Raw genomic sequence first — 24,627 nt, forward strand, 5'->3', positions numbered from 1 at the left:
CCGAAAACTATAGGCGGCACGCGCAACGCAGCTCACCACAGACTAACGCCATCACGCAACTCAGTACGTTGCACATGAGCACATAGCCCTACATCGTATAGCCGCACATATTGCATGGGCTTATTCTTGCTCTATGTCTCGCGCGGTCAGTGTGGCTTCGTGGAGGCTCACTCGCACTAGGCCGAGCCGACACCGATGTCGGTCTGCCGACTGTCGGCGAAAGCGTATTTTTTTTTTTTTTTTGCCGTCTTGTCGGCGCCTCTGTCACACTGTATACCGACGCCGACAATCTGCCGACGGTCGGCGGATAGCTCGGCGTCGGTACAGTGTGACAGAGGCGCCGACACGAAGGGGAAAAAGAAAACGCTGTCGCCGACAGTCGGCAGACCGAAATCGGTGTCGACTCGGCCTAGTGCGAGTGAGCGTTAAGTAATAGATATGCATCAAAGCACGTGGAATCGTGCCGAGGTGGTCGCTGCTACACATGGGGCCACGGACTAAGGGCTCCACCTTCGAGGGACAGCTGGTCTCCACGAACTTGCAATAAAGTTCATTCAGTCAGATAATCAAATGCATCTCTCTTCTTTTTCTCTCAGTGTTTGTTCATTTGTTTCCGTCTCTTTCTGTCGAAACGTTCGCAGGGGGCCGGTTGTACAGCCCTGGTTGTTGCTGTGATAGCGCGAAAGCTGGAGCTCACTCGAGCCGAGAAGCACGTCCACAATTTTATGATGGACACTCAATTGACGAAAAGGGTGAGTCGACTGCTTCAGCCTCGACTGCTCCTAAATACTGCGCGCTCTTGCCTTGTTGAGCGCACGTCTGCATTTGGAACGCAACAGTATTTATCGAGCTTATTATATGAGCCGATATAGTCTCGGCATGTGCGCGATTTCTGTAGCTTTGCGGAAGATTTCTAGATGTTTCCACTGGATATCCGGCAAGATTTTTTGACATTTTGGAACCACGAGTTGTCCGATAATTGGCGAAACAAAAAAGCACTCTAACCGGTTTGTACTCCATGCTGCACAATTAATTGTCGGGCAACGTCTACGATTTAGCGTATCCTTAGCTTTTGCTTTTCTTGCACTTTTCTTGCAAAATAGATGTGCTTTTTTATCTTTCTTTTGTGTCGTTATTATGCAGACAGCATTGCAAGAAATGGACAAATAAACGAAGTGTACTCGTTCCGAGAGGTTAATTGTAATCTGCCAAACATTACTCAAGACCCTTGACAAAAAACTACTTCCTTCAAACCACGTGCTCGTGCTTTGAAGAAATCTTCAAAACGCCAAGCGTTTCGTGAGCGAGTAGCCAGGCCACATATGCATAGCTACTTTGTTGTGGCATCGGCACCTTGTGCCTGTGCGCGAGGTTCATCATGCCGGTGCCTAAGCTAGGCTAAGTCGTGTCCGTCCATCTCGCGCGTCATTTTTTTTTTTTTTTACACTACAGCTGCCTTATTCTCATAGCTTCTTTTTCGCTATTTTTTCGCTATTCATAATACTTTGTATAAGGTGCCTCAGCTAACGTTAGCCTAGCTGTTATAAGAAAAAAAAGGAAGAAAAACGCACAGCGCTTGATACCGTCGTATGACCTACTGTGTTCGGTCGTCTGATCTGCGACGAACGAACACCGTAAGTTTTATAATTGTATCTTGCACCATGTTTTATTTCTGTTCTTTTTTTATATGACATCTTGGGTAACGTTAGCTGGGACACATGGTAGACAGCCTTGACTTATTACTCTTTCTTTATCCCTCTACTCATTTCGAAGGCGTGTGCTGTCGAAATTGTTGACAATGTTAGCGCATATTAGATTATGGCGTAATCAACTGAGGTACTATGGTCTGCCTCTTTTGCTATGCATCAAAGCTAGTTATTGTTAGGCAACATACACTCAGAAAACAATGGAGGGCTGAAAACTACTTTTATACTAAACATTATAAAAAACATATCCTTCTCCCATATTTAGCTATGTGTTCTCATACTAGTCTTCAACGGAGGTCAAACATGTACTCTTGCGTCTACTCGGAGGGACTTGGAAAGAGAGAGAGTGTAAAAAAAATATGTGTATGAAGGCAAGAAGGTTGACCAGAGGTAGTTCTGGTTGGCTACCCTTTACGGGAAAAAGGAGTAACCATATAGAAAGGGAGTGTCACAAATGAGGTGAACCACGTACGCAATCCAGCGGTAGTAGGCAGCATCCTCACGGCATAAAACTTTATAGGCCAGCAGACCTCGGGAACTTGAACAGCGATGATATGCGTAGAGTTACTTTGAGAACTCTGGCTATAAAGCTTTCTGTTCTTATACATGGACAACTGTCTAGTCTGTCACTATACACTGCGCACATAGCTTGCCCCTCAATGTGGACACGTACTTCATCGGGAGGTACAAAAGCTCTCAAGAAATATGAATAAATAACGCGGGCACAAGCGTACATAATCCTGCATTAAGGAGTCATATAGCCGTACACGATTGTATGCTTACGTAAAGTTATTACGCTTCACATCCCCATACCTCGCGCAAAAATCAATCGCGCGCAGTTAATTAACCGTTGGCTCTCTCGGCGTTCTCAACCACGAATCTTTTCTCCCGTTTCTCTATTCAGTTGAAAAACGCTGCGGCCAACGTCCTACGAGAGACGTGGCTCATCTACAAAAACACTAGGCTTGTGAAACGTGTGAACCCTTCCAAAGTGAGAGCGCACCAGCGCAAATTCCTCCTCGCAATTTACAGGTAAGTGCATCTGTTCCTTGTTTTTTCTTGTTTGTTTGTTTGTTGTTGTTTTTTTTCTCTCGGTGTTATATTTATACCACCGTGAGCTGTCGCTTGAGCTCTCGTACAATTACGACGCATTTTTCGTTACCTTAACCAGTGCCCCACCGACGTCGTTGAGTTTTCCGCATGACTTCTACTCACGCAAGCGTCTTGCTGTCGGGGTCGCGTAGATTAAATAAGGATTCCCGCAGCATTTTATATTTATGAAATGTCGTGTTTACATCCCTGTTTGCACTAAAAAAATAGCTGCGCATGTTCGCTATTCTGCAACCACCACAATATTTCGTAGCGTACTGGAACATTTTTTATCGTTTATAAGTTTATAATGTGCTTTTATCATACGTTCCGTTTTATTTCCATGTTAATGCCGGCACGTTATAGCTACTTTGTCATCACAGTTGCCAAGGCCTAGTCAAGCTGCTTAAACCAACTTTTTTTTATCTGCCCGCTCTGGGATAAATAAAGCCGTTTGACTTTATTTGCACTTATTTAGATGTTCCGGCTCTCGAGCTCAGGACCATAATGCGTATAATGGCCGCATGAGGCAAACGAAGCGCGGAGCTAGGATAACTTAAACAGGATTAGTTAGAATAATGACGTTTACGTACGCTGCCTCATTAAAAGGGTGAGGATTAGGAATTTGTGCTGCACTCCTGTGCAACTGCCGGCACTTATGTCGTCGCGCTTGAATGTACTGCGACGTTTAATTTTCGTCAGGATTGTGAAAACTGCTAATTAACGAAGAATGCGTGTGACCGATTCGCTCGCTTACTACTCATTCGCCTACACATTGCTAGTTTTTTTATTTGTTTTACATATTTTTTTAATTTTTTTACCGCACCAGTTTGTCAAACTTGTGCGAGAATCTTGCAAATCCTTCTTTTAAGAAGCACGGCAGAAAGACGAGCGCTGCTACATCATGCTGACCATTGCAGCTGCGATAAGCGTTGCCGGTGGCTTACTAATTGTCTTCTTCTTATTCTTCCTCTTGCCAGTCTCAGAAAGGTTAAAATGGACCAAAGGAAGCTTATGGACAACGCAAACACAATTACAGATATGGCGAAGGTGAGACTTGGTTCCAATATCTTTTTTTTTTCAGCTCAAGTGATAGCGCACATTTATTTTATACTGCACTCTGTGTATCTTTTACCGAGTTATAACTTGATTATTTCTTCGTAGTTTAGCCAAGAAGGTAATGACAGGATAAAGGCTAAATGTGTCAATTCGTTATGTAAAGGTGCAGCGATCTGAATTAAGTTGAAGAACGAGTTAGAAATTTAAAAGTTGAGTTATTTAACTGGTTCATCCCGTGTCAACTCGCAAATTATAAGTGTCTCTTCAACAACCTGATGCCAAACAGGAAGAGACTTCACGAACAAGCTGAACCGTATATTTAAATCATTGCATTACCGCCATTTACTACGTAAGTTTCGCAATGTGCAATAAGTGACGGTGCTTGTGCTAAATAACAGCGCTCTCAGATGTAATGTAGAAACGGAACCTGAAATTCGTTTTCTAAATATCTATTTCTCTTTCTCTCTCACCCTTCCCGACGATCCGTATTAAAACCTTTTACAACCCACCTCCCTTTTTTATCCCACAACAAACCCCACTGATCTCGTTATCGATCCACTTCCCTTTCTTGAACGAAAACCACGCGCCAACCTGCACACGTTGCCGTGGACTCCCGGAAACACCACCACCTGGCCTGCTACCGAAAAAACAAAATTCGGGCAACGTGCTGGGGCCGATGGCCGGAATCCTGTGGGCTGCGACGGCAACGCCTTCCTTGCCCTGTTTCGTCGTGATTAATCGTGGCCAACTCTCGTCACGGCGTCATTCCCTGGCACAACTCCTCCGAAACTGCGGCTACGCAACGGATCTTCGACACGTTCTCCGCCGTGCCCGTGCTTGGTGTTCGCGTGTGTCGGGTGTGCGCGCGCTTGCCACAGACCCAGAATTCGGTGTACGAGATTGTGTCGGACATGAACGCGCGCCAGGAGTTGTTCGACGAGCGGCTGGCGACGCTCGAAGAGCGGCTCGCCGCCATCCACGAGCAGCTCGAGGCGCTGCCGGAGGCCGTGGCGCGCTCGTGCGGCGCGTACTACGCTGCCGCGCCGCAGCCACAGCCGCCGGCGTCGAGCCAGTCCTACCCGCCGGGCTCGATGCCGCTGCCGGAGTGCGGCGCCGCAGTGCTGGGGCCGCTGCAACAGCCGCTGCAGCCGCCGCTACCAGCGCCGCTGCAGCAGCCGCTGCTGAACCAGCCCCGCCACACGCATCTGCACCCGGACGACGCGGCGTCACTGAGCAGCCGGCCGAGCTGGTCCACCGTCAACCTGTCCGGTGGAGCGGGGGGAGGAGGAGGAGGAGGGGGAGGAGGCGGCGGCAGGCTGGGAGTCCTGCAGCCGCCCATGGTGGCGCGCTCGGGCTCCACCGAGAACTGACACGACGACGACGAGCGTCGGCAGTGGAGCCCGCCGTCTGCCTGGCGGCGACAGGAGCCCACGGAGGACGACGAGGACGAGGAGGAGGCGCCTCTGTTGTCGTCGCCGTCGCCGCCGCCGCCGCCGCCTACGTCGCATCCGCAGCAGCAGCAGCCGCCGCCACCGTCGCTTCAGCCGACAGCCGTCGGCCCCGCCGGAGACCCGTCGTCAGCCGCGCTACGCTTTTCCGCGCGCCGTTGCCACGACTGGGGCGGCGCTCGGCGCTGGCCGGTCTGAGGCGGGCCTGCGGCTCGGCTTATTCTGCCCCATGCGTGATTCCGAGCGATTACTTTTGCTTTTGAGTCTTTCTCCTTTTGCGCGAATCACTGCTTTAGTAGCTCTCGCTTCACCTGCTAATGCTGGGCTGTGCGGGACAGCTGCTCTGAGGGCTGTGCGCCCGCAGCGGGCGTTGATTTGGTTACGTAATGTGCATGTCAACTGGCTGGGCCCGGAGCTTAACGTCAAGATGGTTTGTCTCACCGAGTGTGTTTCCAGTTATGTCCGGCATCAGTTGTACTGAACAAAACCGCGCCGCTTAAATTTAGTTTCCGGAAATACGGAGAAAGTGAAACTCTGCAGTCAAGTGCTCTGTAATAGCGAATGGGAATTTTAGCAAGGGGGAGGCTGATAGAAGCGAAGCACGATATGAGCGACCGGATTAAAATGGTCTCTATTTATGGCCTGCTGCAACTAGTGTACCACTGTTAGAGCCCGCGACAACATCCCTTAATAGGTGCATTTTCGACACGATGTCCCAAGTTAGCATATCTGTGCCCAAAGTTTACCATTACGATGTCTTCCAGAATTTGTTGGTCGCTAAAGAAAAATACTTCAAGAGCTTCCGCACACTTTGAGACGACTAGAGAAGCGCTTCCCGTCACTGCGTCGAGAGCGGAGCTAATGGAACATTACTGAGTGCGTATAATGGGAAAATGCGCCTTTCTTTTGATGAAGCTTGTCAAACGAATTGAAGAACGCGAGCTGGGACAACTTCCACGTCGGTCGTTGTCAACGAGACGTACTGGAAAACGGGATCGTTATATCGCATTTCTCAGCTTCATTTGTTCTGCCCCATAGTAGTTCTTCTGAAAGCCTAAATCTGCACGTTTCGATGAGACGAGGGCCTTCCAGGCGTAAAGACGAAGTATCTATACCATCAGTTTTCTCTCACACAATTAAACACGGAGACATTAGAGAGGCAGCTTACATAGACAGGCAAGGTCACAGAACGCGTAGTGAGGTAGTGCATAAAGTAGGCCACGTTTCCAGATGTTAAATGCGCATGTTTTACTTAGGGCGAAAAAGATTGGAGGAAATGTGCATCTACCGCAACACATGTTGACCTTTCGAGAAGGAAGCCGAACTCCCGAATTCGCAAACGTGCCTCGACTCGACTGTCTTCGTCGACTCTATCGAGTGGGAGGATCGAGCCGCTCTTCGACTGAAGCGACCTCGGTGCCTCACTAGATGTCTTGGACAACTTGAGAGCTATAGTTTCGTAATCGGAACTTTCACATTCTGCTGAACGGAACTCGAACGGAGGGTCGCTTATCAAGCGACCCTTCGTCGCGGGAATCGTAGAGCAGCGTTCTCGAAGCGCACCGACTGTTTCAGTCAAGAAGACTCGAGTCGATTCGATCCGCGTTTGCGAATGCGGGGCTCAGAGTTAAGAAGCCCGCGCAGCCCCGTGATGCCATGCGCCGTTCTTTGTAGATACTTATAGTCTCCACGCTTGCCCGCGCTGGCTCCAATCTTCGACGGTGTGTGTGCGTGTGTGCGGCAAGTGGCCCTCCTGCCTTGACGACTGCCTGCTGCCGCGCTGCGCGTGGATAAACTCTGTGTGTCGTGCTGCTGTACCGCCGTCACCGGGGACAAAACCTTCGACGTGGCCCGACAGTCCGTGCGAGACGTGTTGCGGTGCTGAGAGAGAGAGAGAGAGACTCCGCTCGACCCACCGCGACATCGAACTATATCTCGCATGCACAAGAGTCTTCGAGTGTTTCGTTCGTGACATAACCCGGGGCTAGACTATACATGTATAGCTCTTCCTTCGCCGTCTGTGTAGGGGAGGTGAAACACAAGCGCGGAATCAAAGAAGAAGAAAATCGTGAATGTGCGACCGACTGTATATCCGCGTTGTTCTCGGTGCGTGCGTTTGTTGCCTGTTACAAGAGTGTCTGGCGCTTTCTTTAGTTTGGCACATGTTGATCGGCGTGCAAGTGAAAAGGAAAACAGGTCGTCGCAGAGTGATTGTGGCCGCACTGACGAAGAAAGCATGGACACAGCGTTTCCGTTGTTAGCGTACATTGTTAAGCAGACATATGCTTAAACGAGGGGTGTGTATACGTTCCGTTTTACAACGTTCGTTGTTGTATCCTTGCTCCTGTGTTCCCCCTTTCGTTTCTGATGTTTTTTTTCTGTTTTTACTACTTACCTTAACGTAACTTTTCTAAGTAGATCGTTATAATAGTTACGCGGCAAAAGCTAACTCGAGCGGCATCGTCTGTTGAGGTGTGTAGAAGCGGTAATGTTGCTCGCTTGTTTGTTACCCCGTTGCTTTTTTTTTTTTTCTGAGTTCCGTTCCTCTCCCCTGCAACCATATTCCCGGAAATGGCTACGGAAATTCGATGTTCTTTAAGCATAACGATCTAAAAAACGGTCATTCGAATTCCATGCGCCAGAAATCGACGGAAATAAATAGGCCTATTAACAATTATTTACCTGCAGATAATCTCTACGTTTCGTGGAAACAAGAATGTGTCCGCGAGAAAACCCCAAGAAACCAAAGTCGACAGGACAAACCTACATCGACCAGCGCTTCTACTAGTGTGGTTTTTGCGCCATATTTATTTACTCAGCATGTTTGACCGACCAGTTAAAGCTATCTACGCTTGCACTGGTATGTATGAAGGTAAAGTAGTGCATGAGTGAACTTTAGCAGGCTATGCAGGCGCTCCGAATCTGAAAGCAGAAGGGCGAGAAAAGTTTCTCTGAAGCAATGAAGAAAGGAGTTCTTTCTTTGCGTCATATTCTGAACTAAGCGCGCAGCTTCCGCGCTCTCTGCAAGTTTGACGGGAGCTGTACTTCAGAGTCCATCAAAAGGATCGAAGGGGTTATCGGAAAAGGCCTTAACTTACGTGCCTCGCGGGACATAACGTAAGCTTTCTTGAAGCGCGAAGAGTTTTATGACTCTCACACGATCTCAGTTCCGCTCGCTTTTTATGCCGGCCTTTTTCTTAAGTCTTCTGGGTGACCAGCAGGGAACGCAACTGCTTCCTGTTGTTAAGCCGGGTCGGCGTAGGAGCTAGGCCCCGAGTGGTGTTTACTTCCGGTGGTTCTGTACTACCGGGATCATTTTAGACGTTACCGCTGACGGCCTGATAAGCTTCAGAAGCCTCCAGATTAGCGTTTTATGTCGGCTTAGCTTGACCTGCCACTAAAGCCACCCAACCTCGGATACTTTCTTCAGGCTTCCTTTAGCTACTTCTACCATGCTGATTACAGCGCCGATCAAGAAAGGCAAACGCGGCGATCTACATTTTTTGTACAAAGCATGTCGCAGCGAATAGAAATATCGGATAACAAATGGCGGAGTAACCCGAAGTAAGAAATGACGAAGTAAGCTGTCCAAACCACTTAAACAAAATTTTAAGGTTTACTAGGAAATTATGTGTTTGCTATACATTTCGTTTCTAGAAGAGCAGTTAGATCAGTCTTATCCTCAAAAATGACTCGGCGTGACAGAAATGATGGGAGAACGAAAGGTGGCGACGCCGCTTCGATATCTCGGCACCAACATCTGGTGACGTCACAGATTCTTGCACTTCTGGTGAATGCTAACAGTCTAGGGAATACAAGTTATATTCATTCCCATTCGAAACCGCACGAATACGAGGACTTTATCGGGTAACATATAACGTTACATAATATAACAACTTTTCAGCCGGATAATGACTCAGATATGGGTGACTATAGCCGTAAAATCTATCCCTATTCGAAAGTACACAAATATGAGGACTTGCTCGGGTAAGATATGCGAACTTTTAAGCAGGATAGTGACTCAGATAGAGAGAACTATAGCCGGGAAATCTATGACGTCACAACAATGTCAGTGGCGCCTTCGTTTGGGCGCCAGGTTCAAATCAGGGAACTCTTACCTTAATTTTCTGCAATATTGCTTTTTTTAAGGGAGCCTTGAAGGAGTTATCTACGCATCTAGATTAGTTTAATATTTTCTTTAAGTGTCCAGTTAGGCTGATCTATATGGTGCTTATTGCGAATCAAGAATAACTTCTTTGTAACGATCGCGATGCCGCTCCTTTGCTTCGCTTCACAATTTCCTCGCAGGATCGTAGCTACGATCTCTTAAACTGGTTACGTGCCCTTCTGAATTAACAATGCGAACCACCTATACGCGCTGCAATGAAAAAACAAACCAGCCCACCCACTTTCAATTCTCTTCGAACGAAGCCAGAATTCGGAAAGTTTCGTTGTCAATCCGCCGACAACGAACCGTTCTCATGCGCTTTGCTTAGGTCTATCTGCCCTATCCTCGAAAAGCCCTGCCAAAAGCGTCTTCAGTAAAACACATGTTCTTCGGTCGGCGACCTTTAGCGACGTCAAAATAGCTGCGCCATCACTGTTTGACTCGGGCAGAGTGGTATAAATATTGACAACTTTTCTCCATGCCATACGGACGGATCGAGCTAAATTGACTAGGCGACGTACTCTGCGTGCTTACTCGTTGGAGTTTCTCTGGTTTACGTGAACCAGCGAAATGCAATGTTTTTTTTTTTCCTAAGCCATCTCCTCTCTTTCACATTTTAGATGTACATACCAGATATTGGTGTTCTTATGTTGTGAGCTCCTTCAGCGGTGCACGTCGCCAACTGTCGTGGTCTCTCTAGTCCTGTGTTCTTCTTTATTCTTTGCGTTTATGTGTGGTTTATTTTACCAACTTTGTTTTAGTCGCACTTCCACAATAAATCAGACTCAAATATTTTAAACGTGTGAGGGTCAAGACATCTCTTTCGAAAATGTTTTTTTTTTTCGTGGACATCGCTCTTATAGATATTTGCTTCTTGTTTAAGCATGTAACCGATGTCGCTACGGCTTGCAAAAAAAAAAGCGTTTCTGTAAAAAAAGAATTGCAACTGCACTGTGCCGTGCTTTCGTATTTCACGAGTGTTGTGTCGCTCTTGAGTCGTGCGCTGCAATTTTCTTTTACCAACTGGCTCAGAAGCAAACCTTGTTGACATAAACGCGTCTGTTTCAGCGCTCGCATCACCGCAAATCTTATACACTCAAATACCCTAGTTTGCTCTCGCGTATAAAGTCAAGTGAGGTGATAAAACGATCGTAACGTCGGGCAACCTAACCATTTGCACGACAACGTTTTGTGCTCCAATTTTAGAATACAGATGTGCGCAAGAAACGTAGTTCTCGCTCCGGCTAATTCAGGGCTGCCTGCTCGCTTGCTCGATAAAAGCTGACTGTCCGAACTCCGAAGTTTCGTATCTGGGGGATCGCGCACAACCTTGTTGTCAGTTCTAAAACTTCTCGATGAAAAACACCAACGTTTTCAAAGATCTGCAACATGCGTACACCTAGGACGCGGCTATGCTAGTCATGATGCGTATGCTAACTTCATCGCGCTATCTTGAAAGCAAAAGAAACAAAATTTGAAAGCACGTTCTCATAGCCCCCCCCCCCCCTCCCAAATGTCTACTGTGAATTTATGTTCAAGCAAGCCGAGACAGCTTCAGTTTCCTGATGTTGCTGTTTTCCTCTGTTTGCTGTCAAGAAACATCGCGCGGTGTTTGTTTTTGTTTCATTAACGCGCTACGTAGTTAAGTACAGCGCATTGCCTACGACGAGCTTGTTGTTGTAGAATGTTCAATGTTCTTGCTTTTGCCGGTGCGGTGGGTGGCGTGACCTTACGGGAATTCGCCAGTGTTTGCCGTTGTGTTCCAGCGTGGTCATATGGTCTTGTCACATTTCGTACAGCAGCAGACGTTTTTTGTCTAGTCATTGACGATTCTTCTTTTTTTATTATTGTAGAGATGAGGTGTGTTAACTAGATGTCGTTTACTATCTAGTCCCTCCGAATGTCCCTCCCTCTAGTCCTTCCGAGGCGTTCCAGCAGGACAAGCGAATAGCGAGGAACAAACCAATATGGCGGCCACCAGAAGAGACGGCGACCTAAAGGAGTGAGAAATTAAAAAAAAAAGTAGCACGGGAAAGAAAAGAAACAACATCGGCAACACTTGACGAGACATTCACCTTCGAGCTTGTTCATCTCATAAAGCATTCCTGAACGCGGCGTGACACAGTGAAGTGCGTAGAGAGAACTGATGACGGACTGAAGCGTATACATATATATTTTTCTTCGTCTTTAATCGAACCACGCTGCGCATTTTCCGCATCGACGGACAAGCTTGTTTTCACGTCCGGACGCCGAACTACTGAGTGGTGTTCCCTCGTGTTTTCTTTCTTTCTTTCTTTCTTTCTTTCTTTCTTTCTTTCTTTCTTTCTTTCTTTCTTTCTTTCTTCGTTCGATTCCTTCGGGAAGCGAGAGAGCGTGTGTTGGAGAAAACAGCTGCGCTGTGAAGAGCGTTGTTGTTGACGTTGCTGCCTAACGTGTGTGTGTGTGCGTGTGTATATGTGTGTACGTACTGCGTTTTCGCAAAGCGTGAGAATACAAAGCAGACAGGGAGAGAGGGCGAAGGAAGGAGAGAAGCGTACACTCGGGGTGCAAGAAGAGGTGACACGCGTTACACTACACCTCGCGAGCAAATGCCTAATAGTGGAATGCGCGGCGGCCGTCCATACCGTTAACAGGTGACAATGCGACACCCACCCACACACACATGCACACACACACACATACCGCAACTTACTTAGACGCGAAAGAAAGACGAGATCGCGCGTGCGGACACGTGAAGCTTGTCCGCACACCCTTTAGCAATGAGGAGGAATCTACTTATTACCTATAAAAAGCTCGAGCGTACTTCCTCTAGCAAGCTAACCGATTTAGCATCGAAAAAAAAGAAACTCGTGTACATATATATAGCTGCAGTGGTGACGTCATCGCTTCCACACTCTCTCTCTATCTCTCTTTCTCTATCGCCATTGCCGCCACCTGTACTGTGCTTGTCGCGGTGCGGCGTATCCGCAGAGCGCTTCGCATCGTAATTCGCGCCAGGGCACGCTAGGACAGTTGGTATTGCAACGCCTGTCTGCCTTTCACGAGAAAAAAAAAAACATTTATCTCTTTTATCTCCCACCTTTAGAAATGAGTTCTTCTAGTCCCCGCAGTACCGTTTTTTATTCGTTAATTCGATGGTTCGTTTTGCCCATTCGCAACACGTGTCCTTTTCCTGCTTTAGCGTGCGATCAGGTCTGCCTGTACATAAACTAAGGATTCCCGTTCGGCAACGCGTGGCGCTTTCGATGTGTTCAGCGGCCTGCGGCTTGATTGCGAACGCCGCAGTCATGAAGCAATGTTTGACACAGTGGTTGAAGCTCGGACGCCTAGGCAACACGATATAAGCGTTCTATTCCGCTAGTCGAGATGCAGTGCCGGAGGGGGCGGTAGTCATCGTCGTGCTTAGAAATCGGCGATCGTTGTTCGAAACGCGCGTTCAATTTGCGTTCAGTTTCGCCTCACGCGATTGGCCCAGGCCGCCCGTCGGTGCGGCATGGGCCAATCGCGTGAGGGCGGCCTGGGCCAATCGCGTGAGGCGAAATTAAACGCAAACTGAACGCGCGTTTCGAACAACGATCGCCGATCGTTGTTCGGTGCCTGGATTCGGGAGACACGTGCGAAGAGCTATGTTGCGATTAGGGGGTAGAATTGAACGACACTGTCGCCAAGGTCGGCGAAATTAAAGATATACGGATTTATGATTCGTGTGATTCGTTTCGGATGCATTCGTCGACATCACTTATTAAATCCATAGAGGTCCAAAAGACGTTACATTGAACAAAATTGGGGGGAGGGGGTAAAATTATAAATGATATACACAAGTGACATAGTGGCATCTGACACCAAGAATTGAAAATCGCAAGACGAGCCCAATGTGCGTCAGTCGCATAGTTCGAGCTTGTTCGTCAGCATAACGGTGGCTGGCGTTGATGACTGAGACAATCCGCCACTCAGTTACGAACAGGCAGCTTGCAATCTTTTCCAAGATAAAACTTCCGAGTAACGTTGGTTGGAACACAACGCACACACACAAAAGATGGAAGGAACATAAGACAGGAAAACAGGAAACAGGGTCAGCGTTCCCAAAACTGCTCTTGCGCAATAGTGTTTGTAAGAGCAGGCACAATCCTAGGGTGATGTTGGACCAGTTGTTAGTGAAGGCAGTGGGAAAACCGAAGGGAAACAACGTTTACATACTAAAGGATTTGCCATTTGAGCGCCAGCACCGTCAACCTTAAAAGCAGCGAAGAGCATTTCTGCATGCCAATGTATAATGCACTTTCAATTTGGTTCCGTTTCCATTAAAATGGATAGGTGAAGCCACTGGGAACTCACTGAAATATATTATCACGTCGTGCGCAAGCTTTTTTTTTTACATTTATTTAATTTTAGGTACTGCTCGTGGCAAAGCGAGTGCACCCTGAAATGAACTGCTTAACTTATTCCGCAAAAAGAATGTAGTGACCGTAATGACACACATTCTTTCTTTCCCAATTACGGCCTGCGTTTCGTTCTTGGTTTGCTTTATCCTTTTATTATTAGTTTTATCTCGACTGTACCATCTAATTCATTTGAGTTCTTTTTACACCAGTCCTGTTCGCATATTGGTATTCGGCAATATGCTTTCGTGTCACGCCCTCAATTCTCGCATTGTTCTACCTTCAGCCCTATCCAAACTGCACGCGTGCCCTAACCTAAGTAAAGAAAGAGTATCCGAAACCTCGTTACTTTAGCTATTTCTCTATCCAGTCGAAGTAAGCCGACTCTAATTCAATTCTTCTTCCGTTCTTTTTCTTGACGTTCCTCATTTCGTTTTTTTTTTTTTTGCTCCTCCCGAGAACCGTTAGCAAAGCCTTCTGCAATACGCGAGCTTAACGACACGATTACGTGCCAATTCAGGCAGCTTAGAGTTCACTACGCGGATTAATCGACTCAGTTCGTCGCTCACTCGCAATCACCCAAAGTAGCTTCGCATTGTCATTAGGTTTGGCTTAATTATTAGAACTTTCGACCTTCTATAGTGTACTTCGCTTACTCTTTCGGACTCGACTATAAACCTGAGGAACATCAGGTTTCCAGTGCGACATCTAGACTACATCGCATCTGAGGACAGCCTCACTATAGCGTACTCGTTCCTTGATCTTGATCTCGCACAGCTATGCGCGCGTTATACAGTAACAGCTTTTTACGTGGAGCAGTGTGTAATTAGCTTGCAGCCTCGCTATCTCTCGCTCTGCACCTCTCGAATGTTTACCTTCGTATTTTCCGTATTGTTAAACAGTGTCTTTAACAAACAAACAAACAACAAACCTTACATGGACATTCGTCATGGACCTTCATCCAGGATCTCCATTCAATAATACATTTTGTTCACTCGGAGTACGAAGACAGTTTCAACTTGTATTGTCGTACATTCTCATTCGAGTTTATAGTTCGCGAAGCTAAACTTGAAAAAGACTCTAGGCATTCATATGACACATTAATTTCATATGACCAACTGTAGTTATAGTAAACAGGAGTGGATGAAACGTTTCTCTCGACAGAGCTATTTTTTCAGCGCTAGTAAGCAAGAACGCTAGGGGCTGAGCACTGCTTGTAGCAAACAATAAAGCGCTGTTGACACACCTGCAACTCTACGTCACCGCTTCGGTGATTTGGTGGGCAGTCCGTATATTATTAGATCTGATAGTTTATCAGGGTCAAAGAGACCGTAAGAAAAGACTGGCCGGTTCCTAGTATATCACAAGCCGTTTTCCCACAGACCATTTTTTCTCTCTCCCTCTCTATTTCACTGTTATTTTCATTAGCAGAGAAACCACGGGAAAATTGGTTATTACTTCAGTCACTCCAAACCGACCTCATTTAAAGCGAGACAGTCCTCAAGCTGTACTGCCACAACCTTGTTTCTGTTCTCATTTTCTATCACTTTTTTTTTCGGGAAGTTTACTATAACTCAGCGTTGCGTGTCAATGTCCTTCTCATCGTTCAAGAGCCGTTTTCTCTAACGCTTCTTTTCACGCTACTGATAACAGTTCGTGAACGGATGCGTTTTGCTTATTTGATACCTCGTCTTTGCTTTTGGTACCCTAAGAAAAATCGTGGCCCTAGATTAATTTTTTCGAGCTTTACAGTTCTCAATACGCGCTATGTGCTTAGAAGCGGCCGACCACTCCGTGCTGTTGAAAACCCGCCCGCAAGGAGAATATTGACCCTCGGAGCACGCGCGTTCTTCATTAGCGAAACGCGAGGGCCTCGCAGACAGGCGTGTAATATACTCAAGCTGTAGTGCGCTTCGTTTCTCTATAGGACATCGTCGCTGCGTCTTCGAATACACGAGCCGCGCTCTCCCTTTGCAAGAAGGCTTTGTATACATATATATACATATACATACAATATATTTACACGCGCGTACTATACATGAGCCTACGTTACTCCAAAAGACGCACGCAGGACGTCTTGTACATGTGGCAGAAACAAATAAAACACGAAACTGAGAAACAAAAAAGAACCTTTCCCGGAGAAGAAGAAGAAAAAAAAAGAACTGCTGCGAAGACGGAGGTCGGGGAAGCTTTGTACGCCCTCTTCGAGTCTGTATTGTGTGCCTTTTTGCTGTTTTTCTTGAGCATATTTTTTCATATAACAGTGTACAGGAGAAAAAATAACCACTGTAGAGTAGCGAAAGAAAGAAAAGGTTGAAACTTCGCCCAGCCCGATATGCGTTCCTCAACAAATAAATGAAAAAGAAGAAAGAGGCATGGCAGGTTAGCTTTTTATTATTATTATTTTGGGCGCCCGCTTGACGCTTCCTATAACGCGACGCCGCTGTTGTTGCTGGTATGGCCCGTTGCACTGTTAGGCTGGCACAGCTTGTTCGGGTTGGATGTCTAGAAGTGGGCTTAGAAACAACGTCATATAAACGAAAAGTTTCAACTACTCGAGGGTATCATCTGGAAGATTAGGGACACTATACGCCCGATACTATATGTGACGTCACAGTTCTGGGTCGCGTACGTGACACACTGACTTCGTCGATGTGCGGAAGAGTTGTTGCTGTTGTTTTCGCCTGCAGGAAGGGCGGAAAAAGGATGTTGTGCTCGTTTAAGAACTGTCTACGTACGCTTGCCTTTCTGTCGTCTTCATGTCGAGTGATTCAACGTCACCGTTGTCCCTTATGAAGTTGCCGTGAGCATAACCTATAACTTACCAGTGTTTCTGAGCTGCAGAAATTTGAATTGGCCTACCATACGCTATGGAATAACCGACGTCAACTTAGGAGCAGAAAAGAAAAAAGAAAAAGAAAGGGGGATGGGTAGCAGGGCTAGGAGCAATGGTCTACCTTTGAAGGTGTGGAAATGGATGCGTGCGAATGAGTTCCAAAAGTTGAGAGGCGGTTGGGTAGTCTATTATTTTGAGGAGGTGCAGGGTATTCACCACCACCTCTCCTAAGAGGCAACGAGAAAGAAAGTCCGGAACGTGAAAATGACCAATGTCTAAAAGAAATGCATTAAGGCATAACCTCAGAAGATTGACACGATGAAGCAAAAAAAAAAAACTGCAGCTGCAATGCAGGTTCCTTTCTTTTCCGTTCTTTTTACGCTAACCGATCGCATGTCGACACAGAACTTGTGCATCCAACTTAAGCTCGCTTTTCACGAGCTTCGATCGCAGGCACAGACGTAGTAACCGTTGACCAGGTGTTTATGCGTTGGACGTATGCATTAAAGGAGGCGTGAACCGTGCGTTCGCGCTGTAGCCGCAAGTCTCAGGAGTGACGCTCTATTATTTAAGCAGCTTATTAAAAGGCGCATCGTTTCGCTGCACACAAGGAAACGCCTAAGAAAGGGGGAAAAAACAACACACTGTCTCAAGTCTACGCCCTCGAACACAACACTCCGTATTACTCTACCCTTGTTCTTCTTCTCGTGACACATTGCTGGGACAGCAAGAGCGTGAGTGCTTTTTTTTTTTTTCGTTATTGCGCCTGTGGAGCTCCAGCTGCAGTTTCATCTTCGGCGTGCGTTTTTATTATCATTTTTTTTTATATTGGAGCGCGAGGCTTGTCGCAAGAATACGCACACCCTGTATTACGTTCTTTTATTTCCTCTTGCTGTCGCGAGCATTTCGTGATAAGCACGAGCATTTTCGTGCGCCCGTGTTCTTTGCGAGTTTAGGCCCTCTTTTTTTTCTATTTTTCCTTTTCTTCTTGTTATCGCTCGGGTGTTCTTAGCGGGATGTTGTATTCGGGCGCCTTTTGAGAGTTTTCACAGGTCACCAAAGAGGTTCGTTACGTTCTTGGTGGCCGCGTTTTTTCAACACTGTGCTGCTGTCACCAATGGAAGACAGAAGGCTCTGTTATTAAAGAACAATTTAAGAAAAAAAAACTGTGAAAGACCCGGTGTACGGTGTTTTTATTCCGGCCACTGCGTGCTTGGTTGCTCTTCCACAAAACAGCTCCTGGCGTGCTGTGAATATATTGTATCCTGCCGTGAAACCCATCTATATGTATACATGGTACTTTTAACCTGATTGATATATGGATGTATATTCGGAAACCTTTAATTTTAGTGCAAGAAAATCGCACCAGACACCATCGAAGATGATTGGGAAAGCCAGCGATAGCTCTCTCGGGCGACCTGCCGCATATCCCCGAGCAATCCGTGATTCACGAAACCGTGGGGGCATATCGGCAGACACACGAAAATGAAATCTCGCCGCCAACAATAACGCTGGGTGATACCACGACACGATATTTTTTATTATTATTAATATTTATAGTACACAACAGGGTTCTCGAAAAAACCTGTGACATTTCATTGTAATGCGCCCCGGATGAAACTCCGTAGCAACTCCCATTGTGCCTAGTTTCCTGGCCGCACCCGGTTGTAGATGGGGCGTTATCGATTTAATGTAATAGATTACATTTAACTTAATAGGTTATGCATATCCCTTGTGTCACCTTGGCACATCCATTGCGGGGTATTGGCTCAGAATGGACGCGTACCAATATCACATACGAACACAGTGCCGATGTTGTCTATTCGCAAAGACAGTAGCCAGCACATACATAGTTGGTCAAGTTGAATATCCTCCCATAAACGACAAGAAACATACAAACTGCAAAGTGTGCCTGGAGGGGGGGGGGGGGCGCAAGCCAAAGAAAGCTGTCGCTGTAAAAGAAAAAAAAAAAGAAATCACATCGACGAAGTGATTCAAAATTTGGAGGCTCGTACAAGAGTAATTGCTGCCATGGTGATGCGAGGTGTGACGTCACGTTCGTGCGGAGCTGCTGTCAACGCAGGCTTTTGGAGCAAGAAGAGATGGCCATCGCGCTCACTCTGAGTGAAAAAGAAGGTGCTTGCTGGTGCAGAGTTACGGAGTTGTTCTTGTCTCAAAACGTGGCTCGTACCCACTAGGGGTATCGACCACACTGGATTGATTGAAAATACCAAAAAGAGTAAACGCGAACATTATCGACGAAGAATTAGGCAACTAAATGTTAACACAAGTTTTGAGTGCGCCTACACTTAAACTTAGGGAAAACATTTCAAAAATAACCCGCCGTGGTTGCTTAGTGGCTATGGTGTTGGTCGAGGTCGCGGAATCGAAACCCGGCCACGGCGGCCGCATTTCGATATGGTCGAAATGCGAAAACACCCGTGTACTTGAAATTAGGTGCAAGTTAAAGAACTGCAGGTGATCGAAATTTCCGGAGTCCCCCACTACGGCGTGCCTCATAATCAGAAAGTGGTTTTGGCACGTAAAACCGCATAATGTAATTTTTTTAATTTCAAAAATAATAAAAATTACCGCCCATGCACCCCGTAAAGATGGTAAACCATGGAGCGAAGCTGAAATGTTCAACCCCGGTGTTTATCACAGGGTTAATTCCGATGGTTTATTAAACGCTTTCTCTATAATTAGTTACGTGTTTGTGTTTCTTAATGAGGTTACGCACACGTTTGGCTTGGGTTTGTCACATTGTTTATTTGTAATGCCACACATTGCGCTTCGCATAAACGCCATCAGGGACGGGTGCAATGAGTGGTCCATTGTGTTAATCCAGCGGGTTCATCAGAGTCTTTCTGTTACACATTTGTGTTTCGTAATGCGTTAATCATAGCGTCTATGGCTAGGTTATACACTGTAGTTAGCAAGTTACACACCTGTTCCGCACACTACATTTAATTAAAAACAGGGACACATTTTCGAACTCATTGCGAAGTCGGAGAGAGACTGCATGAACTTAAGCAAGGTATCAGAAAAAAAAAAAAGAGGGAGGTTGAAATAAGCAGCTTACAGCCACTAAACTATTTTTATGCCTACCCAACGAGAAATTTGTCCTTCCGTCACGTAAGACGGATGTAATGGATACCCCCCTAAACAATGCCTCATACCCCTGCATTAGGGTTTCTTTGGTCGGACCACGAGTGTTTCGCCTGGGCATATACAGCTTCGCTGTAAATGTAAGGTGCCTCACGGTCAGTACCCTAGCAGCGTAAACATCCGGTCGCTTCAATGAACTTTTGCAGAGCAGTATTCATGGACCCATGGCTTGTGCCTAATTGAAATGCACCAAAGGACAAAATGTTTGGTGTGGTGAGCGCTAAACCCAGATTACCAGTCGGAAATATGAGGAACATTCTGCGGAGGGAGGAGAAACGGCGGCAAGAAAGAAAGAAATGACCAATAATTTCTGGTTTACCACAAAAAGACCGGAAGTTAGTTATGTATAAACCAGATCTATGAAGGAATAAATTTAGGCGACCTCGCATTGTCGTGAAAGGCATTTGCTCGTGTTCCAGGAAAATTTTCGACGTCGAAAATCATCTGCAGAAAGTAGGGATGATTCATTAAGATTTAGATATGAATGTTAGTTTAAATCTATCTTCTGTTATAGAAGAGAAATCAGGAAGAACATTTAAGACCGAACCATTTAGTGACGACCATGCGATATAGTCAGCTGATTCGCTTACAATGATTCCGCTATGTCCGGGGAATCATGACAGAGCAGACTTCAGACAAATTGTCCGAGGCAAGAGTCGAAAATATACTCAGGAGTTGTGTCAGCCTTATTCACACGTAACCACAAGGCAAGGAGCTGCGTGAAGCTTGGCTGACGAAACTTAGAACTGGCAGACAGCCATAGGCTACAACTCGGGTATGCAGCAAACACAGACGCGAGGAACATTTCTGCTATGGCGCCGGGACTGCGCGATGTTCGGTGAGTAGCAGAAAACGCGCAATGAGACACTCGCCCGCGCCCGCTGCCCGGCTAATGTCATGACGGTTCGGTCTATGAACTTGGCGATGCTAGCTACTGGCAAGTTCACTGGAACGGAAAGGGAGCGGTAAGACGCACATTATAAAAAGGCACGGCATATGGTCATGTTTGTGTTATGAATTAATGCACTGGATTACGAAAATCTATCAGAGGGAAATCGCACGCTGAGAAGACCGATAAACATACACTGCGACGCAACTTGAGAAACAATATTGAAATGTCCAAGAATTTAGAAGACAAAAAAGATTGAATCGTCGCGACGGCACATCACAGTCTCCGTAACTAGGCGTCGAGGTCTCTATAACGTAATTATTTTTGAACAGTTCTGATAGCGTCCACGCAACAATGGTTCCTAGTGTACTGTCACATGCTCATATGCTGCGGCCTAAAGCTCACGGCATGGTGCGAGAACGTGCTCACAGCGAAAGCAAAACATTGTACGTGGACATGCATGCAGACGCGCAGCCGGTCGCTGCGAACCCGTGCGATCGCTGGATTGAGGCTCCATTCTGTTATGCCCCATTTGGTTATACAGACAGCCTCTATTTCACATAGTTTACTCTCAGCGTTTGCCCACCTTTCACGCAAGAAGCCGGTTCGGGAGACTCCATCGCGCCGACCGCGCGCAGTGGCGTTCAAGTACTGTACGTATTCGGTAAAGAGATAGCGTCTGTAAACGATTCTGTGCTTTCACTTTGCCCAAGATTATTATATCGACAGTCAAAAACTTCCCTCCTCTTGAGAGTACCTGCATAAATATCCAGGAGGGCTGCCGCGTGGTGTTTTTATGCGAAGCGTACTAGCCGCACAACCACGCTCTTCCTTGCTGCGCCGCGCGCGGCCGCGTAGCTACCATATGACGTCATAACAGCTGCAAAAGCGGAGGCTCAACTCGTGCGCTCGCTTGCGGCCGCGTAGCTACATAGCCGGGTCTCAGCTTGTGCGCTCGCCTGCATGAGTAGTTTCTTCGTCTAGCCGAACCAAATATAGCCAAGCAACAGCAGTTCACCAGGCTAAACAGTGGTTCAACAACTAAAATAAAGGCTAGTATGCTTCGCATCCTGGGCTTAACCTTAGCTAAGCTTAGCTAAGCTAGCTAAGCTTAGCTAAGTTAGCTAAGCTAGCTAGCTAGCTAAGCTAAGCTAAGCTTAGCTAAGCCACAGCCATTTTTATTGAGCGCCGTAAGCGAAACCTATGAGGAGCGCGCCGCGTGATCCCTCATACTACGCAAGTGAGGCGCTTCCGACAGATGGCGACTCCGTAACTCCTCGCCGCGAATAGGCGTAAATATTAAAAAAAATAAAGGGAAGGAGCTGTGCATACACAGGTCTTGTTCACTAAAATGTTCGACTTCATCTTATATACAGGCTGTTTCAGCGAACACTTTCAAAAATCTTTATAGGTTGCCTGAGGCAGATATCCCAATTCTAGTTAATGAGCTGGTCTACTCGAAGTGGCGGACATTACTTGCACAAAAGATTGAAATGCATAATCGAGTAGTTAACATGAATTAACTAATTAAGTATTTAGCGAATTACTTTATGGCCCATACTGAAATTTACAAATTCTAGCCGTGGAGTTCGGAAGGCGGATCCACTTGGAACGAATTCTCAGGATGAAACCAGTTTCGAGACATTAATTCCCGAACTTTGCGGAGAAATACATTGGCTTTGCAGTTGCTTTATTAACAAAACGTCGTATTGTGCATTGACGCACGAAAGTAACCGTGACGCCCATGCATTTGTTCACAGAGTTCGGGAATTATTACGTCGAAACTGCTGTCATGAGAATTCGTTCCAAATGAATCCGCCTCGCGAACTTCACGGCTAGAATTTGTAAATTGCAATATGGGCCATAATGTAATTCGTTAAAACTTAATTAGAGATTTTTGTTAACTAGTCGATTATGCATTTCTATTCTTGTGCTAGTAATGTCCACCTCTTCGAGTAGACCACCTCATTAACTAGAATGGTGCTATCTGCAACATGCAACCTTTCAGGATTTTTAAAGTGTTGGCTGAAACAGTCGGTGTACACACGAACACTGATGCAAATAAACTGATCGTATACATCCAAGAAGTTGAAGCACATAAACATAAGAAAAGCTTGAACAAAGAACCGCCATAAAGAAAGATGGAACCGCTTACAGCTGATACCATTTCCGCCCCGCCCTGCTTGTCCAAGATTATGCCTCCGAGGTAGGTCTGGCCAAAGGTCTGATGTTGAACTTAACACCTACTCATTCTAGGGCAGACAAGATAAATGTCGTAGCAAAAATTAAATGCTACGAGAATGATTTGCTGCTTTTACCCTAGTATTCTAATTATATAAAAACACATGATAAAAAACCTTGACAGCTCGAAATTATAAGGTACTGCATTTTTTAGGACTGAACTTTTTTATGTTTTAAAGCCTTTTCGATTAAGTTGTTGCCCGTCAGTGGTGAAGACAGCGGCGCTTTGTGTTCATCGTGACAGCGCTGATCATAAGAACATTCCATTTCGCAGTTGGGATGTTCACAGAAACATGTTCGTAGGTGATATCAAGATTACCAACGTAATAAAACGAAGACAACTTTACCGTACCATTTCGTCCGGCCGTCATAAATACAGTAAATCTTATTGAGAATCCAGAGCAATAATGAAAGAGATATTCAATACGTAAGGCCTCAGTGGACGCGTTCTGTAGAGCTACCTCTATGACCTCGACCAGTTCGTATAGAGGTAGCTCTACAGAACGCATACAATCTGAACGTAGGTGAAGGTGAAGGTAAACTTTGGTCGGCCATCCTGGAGAATAAAGAAAAGGCGTTATTCTATAGAGAATCGTTATTAACGCGATATTTGGTCGGGATCGGTCGGTGTCGGCCGCTGGGTTCCTCGCCTCAACGGGTCAGTAGAGAGTATCGACGCTTGCACTGAATACACACACACTGTGTGTGTGTGTGTGTGTGTGTGTGTGTGTGTGTGTGTGCGTGCGTGCGTGCGTGCGTGCGTGCGTGCGTGTGTGTGTGTGTGTGTGTGTGTGTGTGTGTGTGTGTGTGTGTGTGTGTGTGTGTGTGTGTGTGTGTGTGTGTGTTTGTGTGTGTATTCAGACTGTCTAAATATATATCACGATGCCTCCATTGCACCCAGCACCGGATAAATTTTAACGGATATTTATCTTCGTCATTGAAGACGGCCGGCACATACTCATTGTCACATACCCAGAGACCGAAGTTAGTCCGACGGTTGTTTTCTAAATAGCGCAGCAGCCCGATGGTCTAGCCATTACACCACGTTCATCATCATCATCATCATCATCATCATATTATCATCATCATCGTCGTCATCATCATCATCATCAGCCTGGTTACGCCCACTGCAGGGCAAAGGCCTCTCCCATACTTCTCCAACAACCCCGGTCATGTACTAATTGTGGCCATGCCGTCCCTGCAAACTTCGTAATCTCATCCGCCCACCTAACTTTCTGCCGCCCCCTGCTACGCTTCCCTTCCCTTGGGATCCAGTCCGTAACCTTTAATGACCATCGGTTATCTTCCCTCCTCATTACATGTCCTGCCCATGCCCATTTCTTTTTCTTGATTTCGACTAAGATGTCATTAACTCGCGTTTGTTCCCTCACCCAATCTGCTCTTTTCTTATCCCTTAACGTTACACTTATCATTCTTCTTTCCATAGCTCGTTGCGTCGTCCTCAATTTGAGTAGAACCCTTTTAGTAAGCCTCCACGTTTCTGCCCCGTAGGTGAGTACTGGTAAGACACAGCTATTATATACTTTTCTCTTGAGGGATAATGGCAACCTGCTGTTCATGATCTGAGAATGCCTGCCAAACGCACCCCAGCGCATTCTTATTCTTCTGATTATTTCCGTCTCA

General features: G+C 46.3%; 1 protein-coding gene across 3 annotated transcripts in view; it reads left to right on the plus strand.

Moving 5' to 3' along the window:
• The window catches only part of SK (small conductance calcium-activated potassium channel), a 470,614-nt gene extending 462,631 nt beyond the window's left edge, over positions 1-7,983 (plus strand). For all 3 annotated transcript variants that reach the window (XM_065435628.2, XM_065435629.2, XM_065435631.2), the window contains 4 exons: positions 642-752; positions 2,611-2,738; positions 3,776-3,845; positions 4,733-7,983. In XM_065435628.2, the coding sequence (XP_065291700.2) occupies positions 642-752; positions 2,611-2,738; positions 3,776-3,845; positions 4,733-5,224 (801 nt within the window). In that variant the 3' untranslated portion in view covers positions 5,225-7,983. The remainder of the gene's footprint in view (positions 1-641; positions 753-2,610; positions 2,739-3,775; positions 3,846-4,732) is intronic.
• The last annotated feature ends 16,644 nt before the right edge of the window (positions 7,984-24,627 follow it).

Source organism: Dermacentor albipictus, chromosome 2, assembly GCF_038994185.2.
Source record: "Dermacentor albipictus isolate Rhodes 1998 colony chromosome 2, USDA_Dalb.pri_finalv2, whole genome shotgun sequence".
NCBI lineage: Eukaryota > Metazoa > Arthropoda > Arachnida > Ixodida > Ixodidae > Dermacentor > Dermacentor albipictus.